This window comes from Papaver somniferum, chromosome 2 (assembly GCF_003573695.1).
Source record: "Papaver somniferum cultivar HN1 chromosome 2, ASM357369v1, whole genome shotgun sequence".
Lineage (NCBI taxonomy): Eukaryota > Viridiplantae > Streptophyta > Magnoliopsida > Ranunculales > Papaveraceae > Papaver > Papaver somniferum.
The window spans coordinates 165,137,471-165,153,627 of NC_039359.1; the positions used below are offsets into that span (position 1 = coordinate 165,137,471).

Below are 16,157 nucleotides of genomic sequence, written 5' to 3' on the forward strand. Positions count from 1 at the left end.
GTAAACATACTTCGTTGTTGTATTGTCTCGATCTCGTATCCATAGACGATCACACGAAGTGTGAAACGATTAGTTGTATTGTCTCGACTCAGTCCATAGACAATCACTTTCGGAGAAAGGACTTATAGGTAGGAAAAGTTTTAGCTTGAGGTATATTTAGGTACCCTCGCCTTTTCACACACTGTATTAATCCACTACATACACTAGCCTACTTCAAAATAACTTCGGTCTGGACTTTAGTTGAACCCCAATCAATCTCACACTGATCCAGGGTACAGTTGCGCTCCTTACGTCTCTGATCCCATCAGGATACTACGCACTTGATTCCCTTAGCTGATCTCACCCACAACTAAGAGTTTCTACGACCCAAAGTCGAAGACTTTAATAAACAAATTTGTATCACATAGAAAAGTCTATAGTAATAGATAAATCTGTCTCCCACAGAAATATGTACGAGTTTTGTTCCATCTTTTGATAAATCAAGGTGAACATGAACCAATGGATAAATCAGACTTATATTCCCGAAAAACAGCTTAGTATTATCAATCACCTCACAATAATCTTAATCGACGCGACGAAAGAAGATATTGTGGATCACAAACGATGAGACAAAGATGTTTGTGATTACTTTTATATCTTGCCTATCGGAGATATTAATCTCAATCCAATCTTTGTGATTGTACTCGTACGATAGAATATGCAAGATCAGATCAGACAACTACGATAAAAGTAGTATCGGTCTGGCTTCACAATCCCAATGAAGTCTTTAAGTCGTTAACCTGGTTTAGAAGAAGAAACCAAAGGTTAAATGAGAATCGACTCTAGCTATGCAACTAGTATCACACAGGAGGTGTGGGGATTAGGTTTCCCAGTTGCTAGAGTTCTCCCTTGTATAGTCTTTCAAATCAGGGTTTGCAATCAATGTTAGCTTGGTAACAAAGCATTCAATATTCACTGTTAGATGAAAACCTGATTTAAATTCAAGCTAATATCTTTCAACCGTTAGATCGAAAAACCTAGGTTGTTACACACAAATGAAATGTACGATTTTAGGTTTGTGTAACCGTACCCAAACATGTAAATTTGTTGGTTCAACAGTAGTTAACCAAATGGTTAGCCATATGAGCACTTTCATATCAATCAATCTCTTCTTCACTATAACTAGTTCAAATGACTCAAATGAACTAGTTAGAGAGTTTTTCAATTGCAAGGAAATCTTATGTAACTACACAAGACACAATTGAAGCAAAAACGATTTGATTCACTCAAATCGGTTTATGAACTGTATAGCCACGATTTGCAAACTTGTATTCCTTAGTTTATATAAACATGAGTTCACAAACAATCGTATTTAGATATAACCTAACTCAAGTTCGCGGAATGGGTTCACGGACTTAAGTTCCCGGAAGGAGTTCTCAAACTCTAGCAGATTTTCTCGGCTCGATAACTTCCGCCAGTTCACGGACTGAGTTGACGGTTCCTGTTCCGGTTCTCTTGATCAACAAAGTTCGCAAACTTCGGTTCAAGAAATAAGGACTTATACATATATGTGTTTACACAACAATGCTTATATCCAAAAATGGTTATATAATCTAAACTCTCATTTCAAACATTGAAACATTCTTCTATAAAGTTAAAATAGTCGTTGAACATAAAGAATCGACTATCGTTATCAAAGCCATTTTCAAAGTAATTGAAATATAACACGACTTCCGTCACTAGGTAAAGATAAGTTTGGCCCAAGTGAAAGCTTAGCAACACATATTTCGAGAAATAGATAGGCGAGATAAACTCGGCTCGAAATAGCAAATGTGTATAATCAAATTCTATATAACACAACGAATTTTGTCTCAAGATAGGAGATATAGTAGATAGACTTTTGAGTGATAGATAAGTTCAAGTCTCCACATACCTTTTATTCGATGAAGATACACCAGTTCCTTGAGCAGTCCTTCGTCTTATATGATGATCGACATGGAGTTCTTGAGCTCAACTACACTTTCTATCCTAGTCCGAGACATTAGCTATAGTAGACTAGAAATCAAGACTTATAGTTTTGATCACTAACATTGACAAATATTCTTGAGATAGCAACGCATGCGAGGTTGACCGAGCAATGCTCTAACGATCTCCCCCTTTGTCAATCTTAGTGACAAAACTATTAATACATATGGAATACAAAAATAAATATATAAATTTTTGTAGCTCCTATTCCACATGCCTAATCTTCAACATTACTCGAAATCTTCGTCACTTCCAAGTACTCCAATGATCCCAAAGGTTGTAAATTCAGCATCATCGTTGTTGAAAATCCGTATCTATAACAATGAGAAAACAAAGTTCTTGATCATTGTTATACAGTGTCTTAGTATCATTACATAGTATCAAAGTTCAATTATATCACAACTTTGACAATAATACTATGGTGATATTATCACCCCCCTTATTCAATACTCCTTCTCACATGGAAACCACTCCCCCTTACATAATGATCCGAAAACCATATGTATTTGTAGTGTGAACTACATATTAATTCTCCCCCTTTTTGTCAATAAAATTGGCAAAGGTACAAGAACGGGATCCTAATGAAATTTCCGAAAGAGACATTTCATGACCAAAGGAAACACATATCAACTTGTTTAGATGCAATCATAAAGCCGAAGCTAAATGCTTTCATCAAGGAGTTTATAAAGATACAAGATAACCCCTATAATATTCCATAGTCGCACTCCCCACAAAGATTTGGCAATTAAGAACAAGTTCAAAAGAACTCTCCCCCATTTGATGTCATTCTCGAAAGAAAAACAAGAGAAACCTTAATTTTTTAAGAAAAGAAGGATTTCTTTGGACATAACAAATCACTTACGAATATGAATTTGAATCCAAAAATACTCAATTAAATTAACCAAAAGAGAACCTATGATTAATTTAATCGGAAGTGCTCAACATAAGTGAACTTATGGAGACTCTAAAATGCTCAATTAGATTAATCAAGAGAACTCATAATTAATCTAATCGGAATACACAACCAAATTAACCACAAAAAGTGATGATTTTGATTGGTTATGCTCGACATAAGAGAACTTACGGAGCAACTACTAAATTGACCACACAAGTATGATCAATTCAATTGGTCATGCTCAATCTTTAAGGATTCTCACGGAGCAACAACTAATTTAATCATAAAAATATAATCAACTCAATCGATAGTGCTCAACATAAGAAAACTTATGGAGCCTCACAGTAATACATAAAAGATTATGGATCGGGGAAGACCAATACTGCGGAATACACAAGAATTCATTCTATTTTCCATCACTATTTGCACAATGACATACAATAGACATAATCCTTGTAAACAAAAGATTTTAACCTATCTTCCATCAATAATTGACATAATAGGCTTAACTTTTGTTATTTGTCAAAAGTCCATTCATTCGTTATCAATACGAATATCGACTTACGAAAGACTTTACTTATGACAAAGTATGGGACAATCAAAGTTCACGGACGCAAACACACATATCCCATAACACATTGCAATATATAAAACCATAAAGATTAATACTGCAAAAATCATCTTCCAAACAATTTTTTAGAATTTAAACAAATAAACCTAAAAACATGAAGATGAAAACATCAGACATAGTTATGTGTAGTCACAATAATGGCTATTCCAAACTCTAGTTATTCTTCTTAATAAAAACAAGAAAAGAAAAGTTCTCATCGAAGACCTACTAGTCGTTATAGATCTTTCTCAGAGCATCTACAAAGAATTCTTTCTCATTATTGAAAAACCCGTTGATTATGGGATCGTTCAATTCCTCCAAATCTTCAGAAATATTTGTAACTCACTAAGTTCTCTTTTTAGTTTACACACGGTGTTTGTTGTTTGAGACAACACTTGTTCATAGTGAATTAACTTTTATAAAGACGAAACAATTTGAGATTTTAAATCGTTTCTTTTGTTGATGAATTCTGTCACCAAGTCCCTGAAGTTGTCATCAAGATGATAAAAATCCAAGAACAAATTAGAGGAAGAACCTTCTCCATTATTTGTAGCCTTTAATTTCTTCACCTTTGAGGAAGAAATTCCTTTACACAGATACACGTTAGCTGCTTCGACTGCATCCCTGCTTGTGGTGCCTCTAGTTATAGGAGCCATGAAACTGCATCTTTTTAGGGAAGGAGGAAGTCTACAAACAATTTTATAAAATAGACTTATGAACGTCTAAACCCTAGAAGAACAAGTCTTCTATAGTTTAATGATCCATTATCTATATTGTTAAGAGAATATTTTCTTAACAAAAATAAATACAATACTTGAGCCACAAAGACGCAAAACCCCATTTTCTCAAGTTAAATATGAGGCTGCGAACGTCTCTGGTATTATACAGAGACGTTGTGATCCAAACTCTCCCCTTGTTTACCACATAGTGGTTTACCAGGGTTTGATGTATAAACAGATTTCTTACCTCTTCTGATTCTGGAAGCACTGTTTTTATGGGACCCATGTTGATTATCCAGATTCATCTTTTGCATGTTATTTTTCAGTTTGGTGATTTTCTTATTGCTCATTCTGAATCTCCAGCATGTGCTTTGAACATGATTTGTATTTCCACAGAACGAACAAATGAAGGATCCTTTGTCTTGTTGAAATACCTTCTGTTTATCACAACCATCAACCTTTATTCCATGATCAATAGAAACAACAAGGTTGACAATGCCAGTAGTTTTTCCTTTAAATCCTAAACCATTTGTGTTTCCAAAAGACTTCTGACCAAATAGCATTGGTGAAATTTTGTCAGAGCTTCCAAATAATCTTTTTAAATCATCCTTAAGAGTGTTAATCTCTTTTTCCTTTAGAGCAATGGTTCTGGTGAGTTCATCATTGAGACAATCTATCTCAAGAGTTTTCACCAGGATTAATGATTCTAGTTTCTTCAATGAAGCTTTTAATTGAAGATTTTCCTGAAGAACCTCTCTTTTCAAGAATTCGAAAATTTATATGTCAGACTCGAATTCTGAATCAGAACTTGAGTATGTGGATGTTTCTGCTGCAAGAGCTGAGGGTTCACCACATCCATCAGACATATTCAAACCGTTGACACTTAAAGATTTTTATTTCACAGAATCATCAACAACTTCTGACAAGAGACATTTATCACATCTAATGCTTCTTTTTACAAATTCTTTGATCCTTTCTATTATCAATGGTTTATCAAACCCATCACCATTTGAACAACATTCATCAACCCAAGACAAGTTAGAGGTTTCACTTGCGTCGGAAACATCATTGAATGCAAAAGTTTGAACAGAATTTCGATCAAGATTTGTTACCTTTCCAAAAAGAGTATTTTTGGAGAGAGTGTTGAGGTTGTTTCCTCCATCGATGGTATGCTTCTTAGAAACGTATCTATTATCTTCAAATATAGTTTCTAAGATATCCCAGGTATCTTTAGACTTAGTGCAAATAGACACATAGTGCTGAAGGTCTGGGGTAATGGCCTATCTGATAGCATCTTAGCCGTCAGAATTTTGCTTTGCAGTAAGGATTTCTTCTGGACTATATCTACCAACATCCTTAGGTACAGATACATCGCCTTCTGTATTAACCGGAGGATCACAACCATTAATGACACGTACCCATGTTCGAAAATCACGAGTTTGAAGAAAAGCACGCATAAAAACTTTCCTCCATGGGTAGTTTGAACCATCAAAAGACTGGTGGTACGTTAATAGAGATAACACTTCTTTCCAAAGAGTCAGATCGCTACAAACACAAACTTGTAAGGTCTTAAACGTATTTGCCTGCTATGGTACCAATTGAAAAGGCGGGGGTCTAACAACCACACCCAATATTTCGCTTAGCAATCTGTATGGACAAACTCCAATATACTTTCTAGAGAATCAACTATACTGTCAGACTCAATCTAGATAAAAGTACATCAAAGAGTTATATCTCTCTTTCTTGATTCAATTCTTACTCAATCAAATATAAATATGCGAGTCTAATTGAACACAATAAAAAACACTTGAACGGTACCAAAGACCAATGTTCAAGTATCAATTAATTTCAATCAACAACCAAAGGTCGGATTTCCAATTGACTGATTCAAACGCACAACCTGTGATATTTCTATTATATAACAAAATATAATGCGGAAAGGAAATAACACAAATACCAGAATTTTGTTAACGAGGAAACCTCAAATGCAGAAAAACCCCGGGACCTAGTCCAGATTGAACACACACTGTATTAAACCGCTACTGACACTAGTCTACTTCAAACTAACTTCGGTCTGGACTGTAGTTGAACCCCAATCAATATCACACTGATCCAGGGTACAGTTTTGCTCCTTACATCTCTGATCCCAGCAGGATACTACGCACTTGATTCCTTAGATGATCTCACCCATGACTAAGAGTTGCTACGACCCAAAGTCGAAGATTTTAATAGACAAATTTGTATCACACAGAAAAGTCTATAGTAATAGATAAATCTGTCTCCCACAGAAATACCTACGAGTTTTGTTCCGTCTTTTGATAAATCAAGGTGAACAAGAACCAATTGATAAACCAGACTTATATTCCCGAAAAGCATCTTAGTATTATCAATCACCTCACAATAATCTTAATCGACGCGGCGAAAGAAGATATTGTGGAATCAGAAACGATGAGACGAAGACGTTTGTGATTACTTTTATATCTTGCCTATCGGAGATATTAATCTCAAGCCAATCTTTGCGATTTTAATCGTACGATAGAATATGAAAGATCATATCACACAACTACGAGAAAGTAGTATCGGTCTGGCTTCACAATCCCAATGAAGTATTTAAGTCGTTAACCTGGTTTAGAAGAAGAAACCAAAGGTTAAAGGAGAATCAACTCTACCTATGCAACTAGTATCACACCGAAGGTGTGGGGATTAGGTTTCCCAGTTGATAGAGTTCTCCCTTATATAGTCTTTCAAATCAGGGTTTGTAATTAATGTTAGCTTGGTAATATTCACCGTTAGATGAAAACCTGATTTAGATTCAAGGTAATATCTTTCAACCGTTAGATTGAAAAACCTAGCTTGTTACACACAAATGAAATGTACAATTTCAGGTTTGTGTAACCGTGCCCATACATGTACGTTTGTTGGTTCAACAGTAGTTAACCAAATGGTTATCCATATGAGCACTTTCATATCAACCAATCTCTTCTTCACCATAACTAGTTCAAATGACTCAAATGAACTAGTTAGAGAGTTGTTCAATTGCAAGGAAATCTTATGTAACTACACATGACACAGTTGAAGCAAAAACGATTTGATTCACTCGAATCGGTATATGAACTTTATAGCCATGGTTTGCAAACTTGCATTCCGTAGTTTATATAAACATGAGTTCACAAACAATCGTCTTTAGATATAACCTAAGTCAAGTTCGCAGACTGGGTTCGTGGACTTAAGTTCCTGGAAGGAGTCCTCAAATTCCAGCAGATTTTTTCGGGTCGAGAACTGCCGCCGGTTCGCGGACTGAGTTCACGGCTCTTGTTCCGGTTCTCTTGATCAACAAAGTTCGCAAACTTAGGTTCAAGGAATAAGGACTTATACATATGTGTTTCCACAACAATGCTTATATCCAACAATGGTTATATAATATAAACTCTCATTTCAATCATTGAATCATTCTTCTATAATGTTATAATAGTCGTTAGACATAAAGAATCGACTATCGTCGTTAAAGCCATTTTCAAAATGATTGAAACATAACATGACTTTCGTCACTAGGTAAAGATAAGTTTGGCCAAAGAGAAATCTTACCAACACATATTTCGAGAAATAGATAGGCGAGATAAACTCGACTCGAAATAGCAAATGTGTATAACCAAAGTCTATATAGCACAACGACTTTTGTCTCAAGATAGGAGATAGAGTAGATAGACTTTTGAGTGATAGATAATTTCAAGTCTCCACATACCTTTTAGTCGATGAAGATCCACCAGTTCCTTGAGCAGTCCTTCGTCTTATATGATGATCAGCATGGAGTTCTTGAGCTCAACTACACTTTTTATTCTAGTCCGAGACATTAGCTATAGTAGACTAGAAATCAAGACTTATAGTTTTGATCACTGACATTAACAAACATGCTTGAGATTGCAATGCATGCGAGGTTGAACGAGCAATGCTCTAACACAAGATATATACCTGGGAAACCCTTATCTACTTCTTCTGGCTTCTCATATCTTATTGGTCGGGTGCCACAATAAAGTTGGCTAATAAAAAACCAAAATCGGAAAAGAATCTATTTCATTTTCTTTCTTCTTCTTTTCTTCTTCTTTGCTCTTGACCTGTTAGTGATTTGAGAGGCGAGAAGGGGGTATTGTGATCAAGAGGAGCAGGTAAAGATCGAGAAATAGCTGATGGTGGGGGTCTTGATTCCAGTGGTGAATTCAAGCTCAATAGAAAAGGTAATCAGAGCATTTAATTATGATTTCTTTAAATTAATAAATGATTTATTAAAAATTGATTTAAAAATTGTACAGTTTAAGTGGGTTTGGAGAACATAACATGACCAAGAAGGTTGATGGGTTAACTTGAGGATTTGATTGTGTGATCCGAGAAATTGGAAAAATAAAGGTTTCTGTGATGAAACAAAAGATATTAGGATTCAAGAAAGTAAATAAAGAACTATATAGAGTGATGAATCTGTGATTATTTTGAATAGGTAAAGGGGTATGTGTATTTAATTTTTACAACTAGGGTTCACTGATAATTTGAAATACAAAAAGAAAATTTAGACTGTATTGGCAGTTTAGGTTGTAATCCTAGTAGTTAACCAGGTGATCTAATTGGGGCATCACAGACTTGATAATTCTTATGATCTAAGTGTCAAAGAAAATATATATATTAGTTATTTCTACAAACTTATTATAGAGTTGTGTATTATAGTTTACTATATTTTGTAGTTCCGAACTAATATGACTTGTCATGGATTGGTGCTGAACTTTTGGGGAACTAGATAATTTATCTACTAGTGAATCCGGACTTTGATCTCATGTTAAAAAAGCTTTTACTTTGGCATGAGTTTAAGTTTGTTTGAACAACAAGTAACTTTGAAACGTATGATAGGTTTCAAGATCGACTCCAAACTTGTATGTTCAAAATCTCCAACTTAAACGTATATCTTTAGGATTTCGAAAGACATGGAAGTCTGAATGGGAAAGTTCTGTCTGGAAATATTGAACACGTATTTATAACTCTAATATCTTCATTTTATACTCAAGGCTAAAATCCCACTTATGCCGTGAGAAACATTTTTGAATCTATATTTGGGATCGAAATCGATATGCGTATTTTCCAGAGGATCGCGTATAACTAGTTGTGCTAGATAATATAAGTTGTCATACTAGTAGGATTTATCGTATATGAGTTGGAAATATATTCTAAGATTTCATGACAACATTGTTTGCTTATAATATCTAAAGAATATAAGAATATTATATTTTAATATCCTCTTAATTTTTTAAAATTGGTATTGGAAAGAATATCTTTTGAGTATTTAGAAATTAGGGTTATTGTTTTACAAAATAAGCCTTGATCACTACACTATAAGTATTGGAACTTGTATTCTTGCAAACTCAATCCTAGCCTCATACTCTGTGTGATATTTTTTATTCGATAAATATAGTTGTGAGTAAGTTCGATTGGGTACCAGACGAAAGTCGAGTGCATATTAAGTTTTCTTATTGGAATCAAAGAAGCACTAGAGGTATATACCGTTGCTGGGAAACTAGTTTCGTGATATAGACTCCAGTTGATGTTAATTGTTATTGAACTAACTCGTATAATTATCTTCTAAATAAGTTCTTGTTTATTCTATGGTCCTTCTCTTCTGATATAAGGCCACTCAAGTCTGAAGGATTTTATATTGTAGATTTAAGTGACACTAGACCTGTAGCGATAGAACTATTGAATTTCCAACGTTAACATATCCCGTTCGGTGATACAAATCAGTAGTGGAATCAAGTGCAGGTTATTATCAAGCAGTCACTCCTCTCCTATTTGCACTTAGTGCACTTACCGATCGTAGGCATTCGTATTTGCATAAACATAGAATTTACAAATCCATAAGTACATATCCATTCTTGAATTAAAGAGGATTCATAGATTTCTGCAAGGGAGAACTATGAATCAGTTAAGTGATTAATCAGAGACAACTAATATATGATTGGCAACGAACTTCTAGTATTAAAGATTTATGGCTAGTATGAGTACAATTAATGGTTCAATATTGCTCAGGCAAAAGTCTAGGCATTAATATATAGATGGAGCAAGTTCAAGAAATTTAGCCGTGGAAGTTCTGCCACCTGAGACAAGTCCAATGTTCCTTTATACTAGTGAATATCCATCTAGGAGCACAATATCTATTCAAGAATAAGAGTATGTCCGAATTGTATATTTTGTATAGTCAGAAAACATCTGGGAGAAATTGCAACAAGCACCAGTAGCATTCTGAGGACAACGCTGCTATATATTAGTGGTCAATTAATTCATTTAGGAGATGTCCAATCAACGTAGATTCGAAAAAGAGGTAGGTACTGAGGTATATAGTACATATATTATATGTATACATGGAATATTTAAAGTTTAACCGGGTGACCTCTAATACGTAGGTGGATGTATATATCTAGAGAAAGGCTATAAGATCAGTATAAAGCGCCAACAACTATTAGTAGAATATGTATTCTCAATTTTCTTGCAGAATGTGAGATTGAAATATAAAAACTCTATAATTATGACACATAAATATATATATTATATTTTTACTGCAAGGCAGAGGTGATTTTATGATTTTTGCTTCTGAAATATTAGAACAATCTACAATATTATCTTGCAATAATGGTTTTACAACTATCATCTGATTAAAGTTTGGTTTCGCATTAAAAAAAAAGATTTAGTCGTAATTTTCACAATGAATATGAAAAGTGTGTGGTAGTGAGCTAATTTTGTCCAACACGATCAAAATTATAAGTTAGTTCTAGTCGGTGAGTCGACTTCCAACCTTCAACTCACTGCATCAATTACCCCTCTCTCATAAAAACTGGGTCTTATGGAGTTCCCAACCTCTTCCCAATTCTAAAAATCGTGGCCTGAACCTCTCTTTGCCGTGCACGTTCTCCATTCTGTGGAAATCACTGCGGGAAGAGCTAGCCAACGAACAATGGTTGTCCGTTTTGAAACAGTGAAAAACAGATAATGATTATCTTAATGGAGCCCATAAAGTAAAAAGTGGAATTTTGCTTAAAAATCATATAAATTTTTAGAAAACGGATAATCATTTTCCGTTTTGACTTAAAATCTCTATAAATGGTTTTTCCCAAATCCGGACAACCATTATCCGTTCGCAATATTAATACATAACCACCGTTGAAATTAGGGAACCATTATTCATTCACAATATTAATGCAAAACCACCATTGAAGCTAGGCTCTTCCCTAGCTGACATGAAAAGTGACTTTGGAACAATTTGGGAACAACCACAAGACCTAGTTTCTAACGAAAGTCATACTCTAATTCCGTTTTCAAGAATTGAAGAATAACACTGATGCTAATGGTCAAAGAACAAGGAAGAAAAACCCCCAATAATTTTGGTTATTTTATTGATTTAGCAAGAAAATCACGCATCAAATCTTGCCATAAGAGCACCAACAACTATCTAAGTTTGATTTTGTGGACACTGTCTAGATATCTCTCACATTGCTTCCACATTTCCTTCAAGCTTCCCACTACTATCTAACTTAGATATCTTTGTCTCGTCCACACTCTGGCGGAGGATTGGGAAACCTGGATTTATCAACACAGTAATCGTAGATAGTAAACTTCTTCCTTACCCATTGAAGTTTCCTATACTGTATACCATCGAGATCTTGGAAAGCCTTCTGGTCCCACCACATCCTTCCGCGTGTTGAGCATACTTGTGCTGATTGAGGTGATGCTGCATCACAACCGTCAACGTGGAATTGAGTATACGATGCTATAAAAGGTGCTTTTGACCAATCGGTCTTCTCCAAGCCACCCCTTGTTGCCCAATCATCAGCGTTCCAAAGACTTGAATATATCTTCATGGGTTGATTGAATGGAAATCTTACTCCTAGGTCTTTACTATTCTTGAATATCCTTATTGGTACGTCGTCAACAAAGAACCTGAAAAGGTTTTATCATTAGCTCGGTTATATATATCGAAGAGTAACAACCTGTACCATACTCCAACATTGAATTGAACTTACGCGATTTGATGCATGTTCCAAAGGACGGAGTAGGTGTGGAAATCCTTTGAAGGATCAAACCATAGGTAGATCCTTTGTTCTCTGTCGCCTTTTCCTCCCGTGAAAACGTTGGTCTGTAAAATGTATGGTTGGCCTGTTCTGTTCCCCAAAAACTCAAAATCTATCTCATCATGCTCGGAGTTTTGTGATGAAAGCTGACGAAACAAATAAGCATAAGTTAAAACATTTTAACTACATCAATGTTTTCTCAATGATGAAAGTAGCTTGGGATTGTTTTTTTTCTTACGTAGAAGGCAGTTACAACTCCAGCTGAATCACCTCCAACCATTTTAATTCTCATACTAAAATGCCCGAACAAATAAGAATCCCTTGATTGAAAGCCAGTTCCTACACCCATTTCAGACATAAACATTAGCAAAAGCAAGATATATATGCATATAGTGAACGAAAACGTATTCAGCTTAAAAATGAATATACCTGAGTTCTTATCGAGCACGAGATCTACATTGGCGCCACCATTAAAGTACCTAATATGATGGCTTGACCATGACGGAACGTAGCTCTTGTGAAATGGAACATTAACGGGTCTTCTAGGTAATCCACCAACAACACATTCACATAAAACGCATAAAGCAATAGTAAACACAAATGTTTTAGTCTTCATTTCTTGAATATCCAATAATAATACTCAAAAAAAACAAAGACTAAAACCGAAAACGATGATAGCTAATTTGTAGTATGAGATGTTCTCAACTATTGAGCTATGAAGAAGAAGTGAGAGTTAAGAAGTGGTTTATATAGGAAATGCAGTGTGGTGGTTAGGTAAAACGTGGTGAGAAAAGCTGATTCTAGATTTTGTTTGTTGGTGAGGAATCATGGAACGTTGCACATGATTGCACTGAAAATAAATCTAACAAAAAAAAGTGAGCGAATGTTCGTCCTCCTTCAAGGAGTTTATCATCCTTCATCTTTAGCCGTTGGATAAACATGTATGCTTCTTTCTAGATTCGGTGGACTTGTTGGTCAACGTCAAAGGTCAAGGGATGAATTACTAAATTATTTGTTTCTGCAACCAATCCTTTCCAAATATTATTATATATTATGAAGTGGAACTCTTGGTTTCCTTTCTTTTCTTCTCCTCTCGTTTTCTCTCGGACTTAAACCCTAAAAAATCCCCAAATTTTCTTCAAGAAGGATTCTCAGGAAATCAGTTTGTGCTCATCTCCGAATCAATGGCGGTAAGCCTCTCTCTATCTCTCTCTTTCTGTATTGTGATTTGTAACAATGTGTTGAATACGTATAAATTTAGAGATTAGGGGTTTAAAGGAAATCTCCTAGTTACAATTACCGTATGGTTTTATGCAGATTACCCCCTTTGATGTAGTCTTTACCAAATTTCTAGTGTTTTTTGGAGGAAAAAGTTATATAGTGATGTGATGCTTACTATGTTACGTGTGTTGAGATTTTTCAGAGCGTACCTGTGAATCCGAAACCTTTTTTAAACAATCTTACTGGGAAGACGGTCATGGTCAAGCTCAAATGGGGAATGGAGTACAAGGGTACTTTTTCTTAAGTTTATGTAGTTGGAAGCTTTTCTAACAATGATGTATATCATTTGTTTATCTCTTCGAGGCAATAGTAATTAACACTTGGTTAAAAATTGTGACTGATTTTGCAGGTTTTCTTGTTTCAGTAGATTCATACATGAACTTACAGGTATCACTTTTCATGATCTGTTAATTTGTTGGCATTCGTTGTTTTTCTTTTTTCTTTTTCTAGTTGTTTGGGTTCACATACTAACTATTATCACATCTGCATAACTCAATTGCAGCTTGCCAATACTGAAGAATACATTGATGGACAGTTTACTGGAAATCTTGGAGAGATCCTCATAAGGTAAAAGTCTACACACCCATTGGAAGCAAAATTAGTTCTGTGTAAATACTTGTGTGTGTGTTTAAGTTAGATATTCTCTCTGTGTAAGTTAATAGGCAACCACAACGTTAATCTATTTGGCATATTAGGAGGCTCTTAAATGTTGAACACTGGTAATTTTTGCTTGATAATCATAAACCAGCTAGCTAAAGTAGTAGACGAGGTTCCTAAGTGTGTGTCGTATGCCTGTACAGTGATCTCGTCAGTATCTTGACTCCAGAGTTTTGTTTGATAATTTTGTCACAGTCACACTAACTCTAGCCAGACTGGTGGGCATGAACATCTTTCTTATTACTCATTCTTAGTGGACTTGTTTGATGTTTTTGGCTTGATCTTTATTTCGTTTCATTGTTATGAATGCCAATTTGCAGGTGCAATAATGTTTTGTATCTCCGTGGTGTGTTGGAGGATGAGGAAATTGAAGATGCTGATAAAGATTGAATGGGAATGATGAAGGTGGCTTCTATGTAGCCGCACAACCAGTAGCGGGGGAAGCATCAGCCCATTCTTCTTCTTTTTATCATTGATGACTAAGAAAATTGAACTCCTTAATCTTAAGATACTTGAAAATCTAGACTAGTGTAAGAAGATGAAATATCTATTGACTGGAACATATAAGAGCAATCTAAAATGTTAGTTCTTTTTCATTCCTAGCTCATTCTACCTAAGTTTTGATTCCCGGTTCAGTTTACTATCTAATCCAAATGGTATAAAGAAGCGATGACCCATCTTTACTTTCCCCATATACAAAAATTGTGCAAAGCTCATGTACAGGGGAAACAACTTTTTTTTTTTTTCTTTTCTTAACATGGTTTCGCATCATCCACAACCCTTATTGTACTTGAAGATTGGTTGTGTAAATAATATAATAGGCAATCTCATGAGCACTTGTTGCAAATGAATGCTGAAGACTTTGGCCAGTGTCTTTGGCCATGCTCTCCCGTCGGATCAAATGTGAGTATAGTATAGATAACTTCTAGATTTTTTTGTGTTCCGACAACGATCTAACAACTGAATTTTGACAGATAAATCTGAATTCTCACGAATTGAGCCCTCTGGTTCAATTGAACAAGCCTAAAGAACAAATTCTTGTATGGATTGGTAGTAATTTGCGTAGATGAATAAATACCCGACTCTTACATATTTAAGGCAACGAAACCCCATCCCAAGATAGCCCCTTTTCCCTGCCGGCCTTACATATTTAAGGCAACGAAACCCCATCCTAAGATAACCCCTTTCTCTGCCTGACACTTGGCTACATCCTGCTGACTCACTTGAATTCACTAACTACCATACATAATTACTAATGGCTACCCTGTAGCTTATTCAATGATAAAGGCACCCAGGTACATTACATTACCATAGACATTGGTAGTTTCTGCCATGTTACATTTTCGGATCTTGCATTAGTCCATTGAATAGAAGTTGATCCACTTGCATGTTATATGCCTGATGATGTTCCTAGTGTAAAGAATAGCATCAGGATAGAGAACAAATTGACATGCATTGTCCATCACTGGCAGGTGGGGAGAGGTCATGTGAGCTTGACCAATCTTCTTCTTTAATTGGGAGACATGAAAAACTTGAAGAATTCTGGAGCTAAGAGGTAGCTGAAGCAGCTTGTAAGCCACCGAGCCCACCTTCTGGACCTGAAAAGGTTTTAAATTCTTCCTGAGAGCAATGAAAGGCTTTCTGTGGGGTTAGAGTTTCAGGTACACTGCATCACCCACCTCAAAAGTTCTATCAACTCTCTTCTGATCAACATAAAGTTTCATTGTCTCTTGGGCCTTATGGAGAGTTTCTTTTAAAATATCAAGAGTTGCATCCCTTTGCTTAAAGATCCTTTAACAGGTGCAACAGAAGTAGTGGCGGTGGAGGGAAAAGCGAGGGGAGGAGGTTCATGTCCTTAAATGGACTCATCTTAAGACTATTGTGGAAATCGG

General features: G+C 35.5%; 2 protein-coding genes across 2 annotated transcripts; one reads left to right on the forward strand and one right to left on the reverse strand.

Moving 5' to 3' along the window:
- Positions 1-11,547: 11,547 nt before the first annotated feature.
- On the reverse strand, positions 11,548-13,016 carry LOC113354234 (probable xyloglucan endotransglucosylase/hydrolase protein). Its single transcript, XM_026597635.1, has 4 exons — positions 12,757-13,016; positions 12,566-12,666; positions 12,280-12,473; positions 11,548-12,196 (listed from the first exon to the last, which is right to left on the reverse strand). The coding sequence occupies exons 1-4, from the start codon at positions 12,941-12,943 to the stop codon at positions 11,791-11,793; spliced, it is 888 nt and encodes a 295-aa protein (XP_026453420.1). The 5' UTR covers positions 12,944-13,016; the 3' UTR covers positions 11,548-11,790.
- A 383-nt stretch (positions 13,017-13,399) lies between these two features.
- Positions 13,400-14,867, forward strand: LOC113354235 (probable small nuclear ribonucleoprotein F). Its single transcript, XM_026597636.1, has 5 exons — positions 13,400-13,517; positions 13,751-13,838; positions 13,958-13,995; positions 14,111-14,175; positions 14,586-14,867. The coding sequence occupies exons 1-5, from the start codon at positions 13,512-13,514 to the stop codon at positions 14,653-14,655; spliced, it is 267 nt and encodes an 88-aa protein (XP_026453421.1). The 5' UTR covers positions 13,400-13,511; the 3' UTR covers positions 14,656-14,867.
- The last annotated feature ends 1,290 nt before the right edge of the window (positions 14,868-16,157 follow it).

Excerpts from the sequence above, each read along its gene's own strand:
- LOC113354234 (XM_026597635.1), bottom strand. The coding sequence starts at position 12,943 with ATGAAGACTAAAACATTTGTGTTTACTATTGCTTTATGCGTTTTATGT. Across the intron at positions 12,474-12,565 it reads GAGTTGTAACTGCCTTCTAC|CTTTCATCACAAAACTCCGA; the intron begins GTAAGAAAAAAA and ends TTGTTTCGTCAG. Across the intron at positions 12,197-12,279 it reads TGGAACATGCATCAAATCGC|GTTCTTTGTTGACGACGTAC; the intron begins GTAAGTTCAATT and ends AAACCTTTTCAG.
- LOC113354235 (XM_026597636.1), top strand. Across the intron at positions 13,839-13,957 it reads ATGGGGAATGGAGTACAAGG|GTTTTCTTGTTTCAGTAGAT; the intron begins GTACTTTTTCTT and ends CTGATTTTGCAG. Across the intron at positions 14,176-14,585 it reads CTTGGAGAGATCCTCATAAG|GTGCAATAATGTTTTGTATC; the intron begins GTAAAAGTCTAC and ends GCCAATTTGCAG.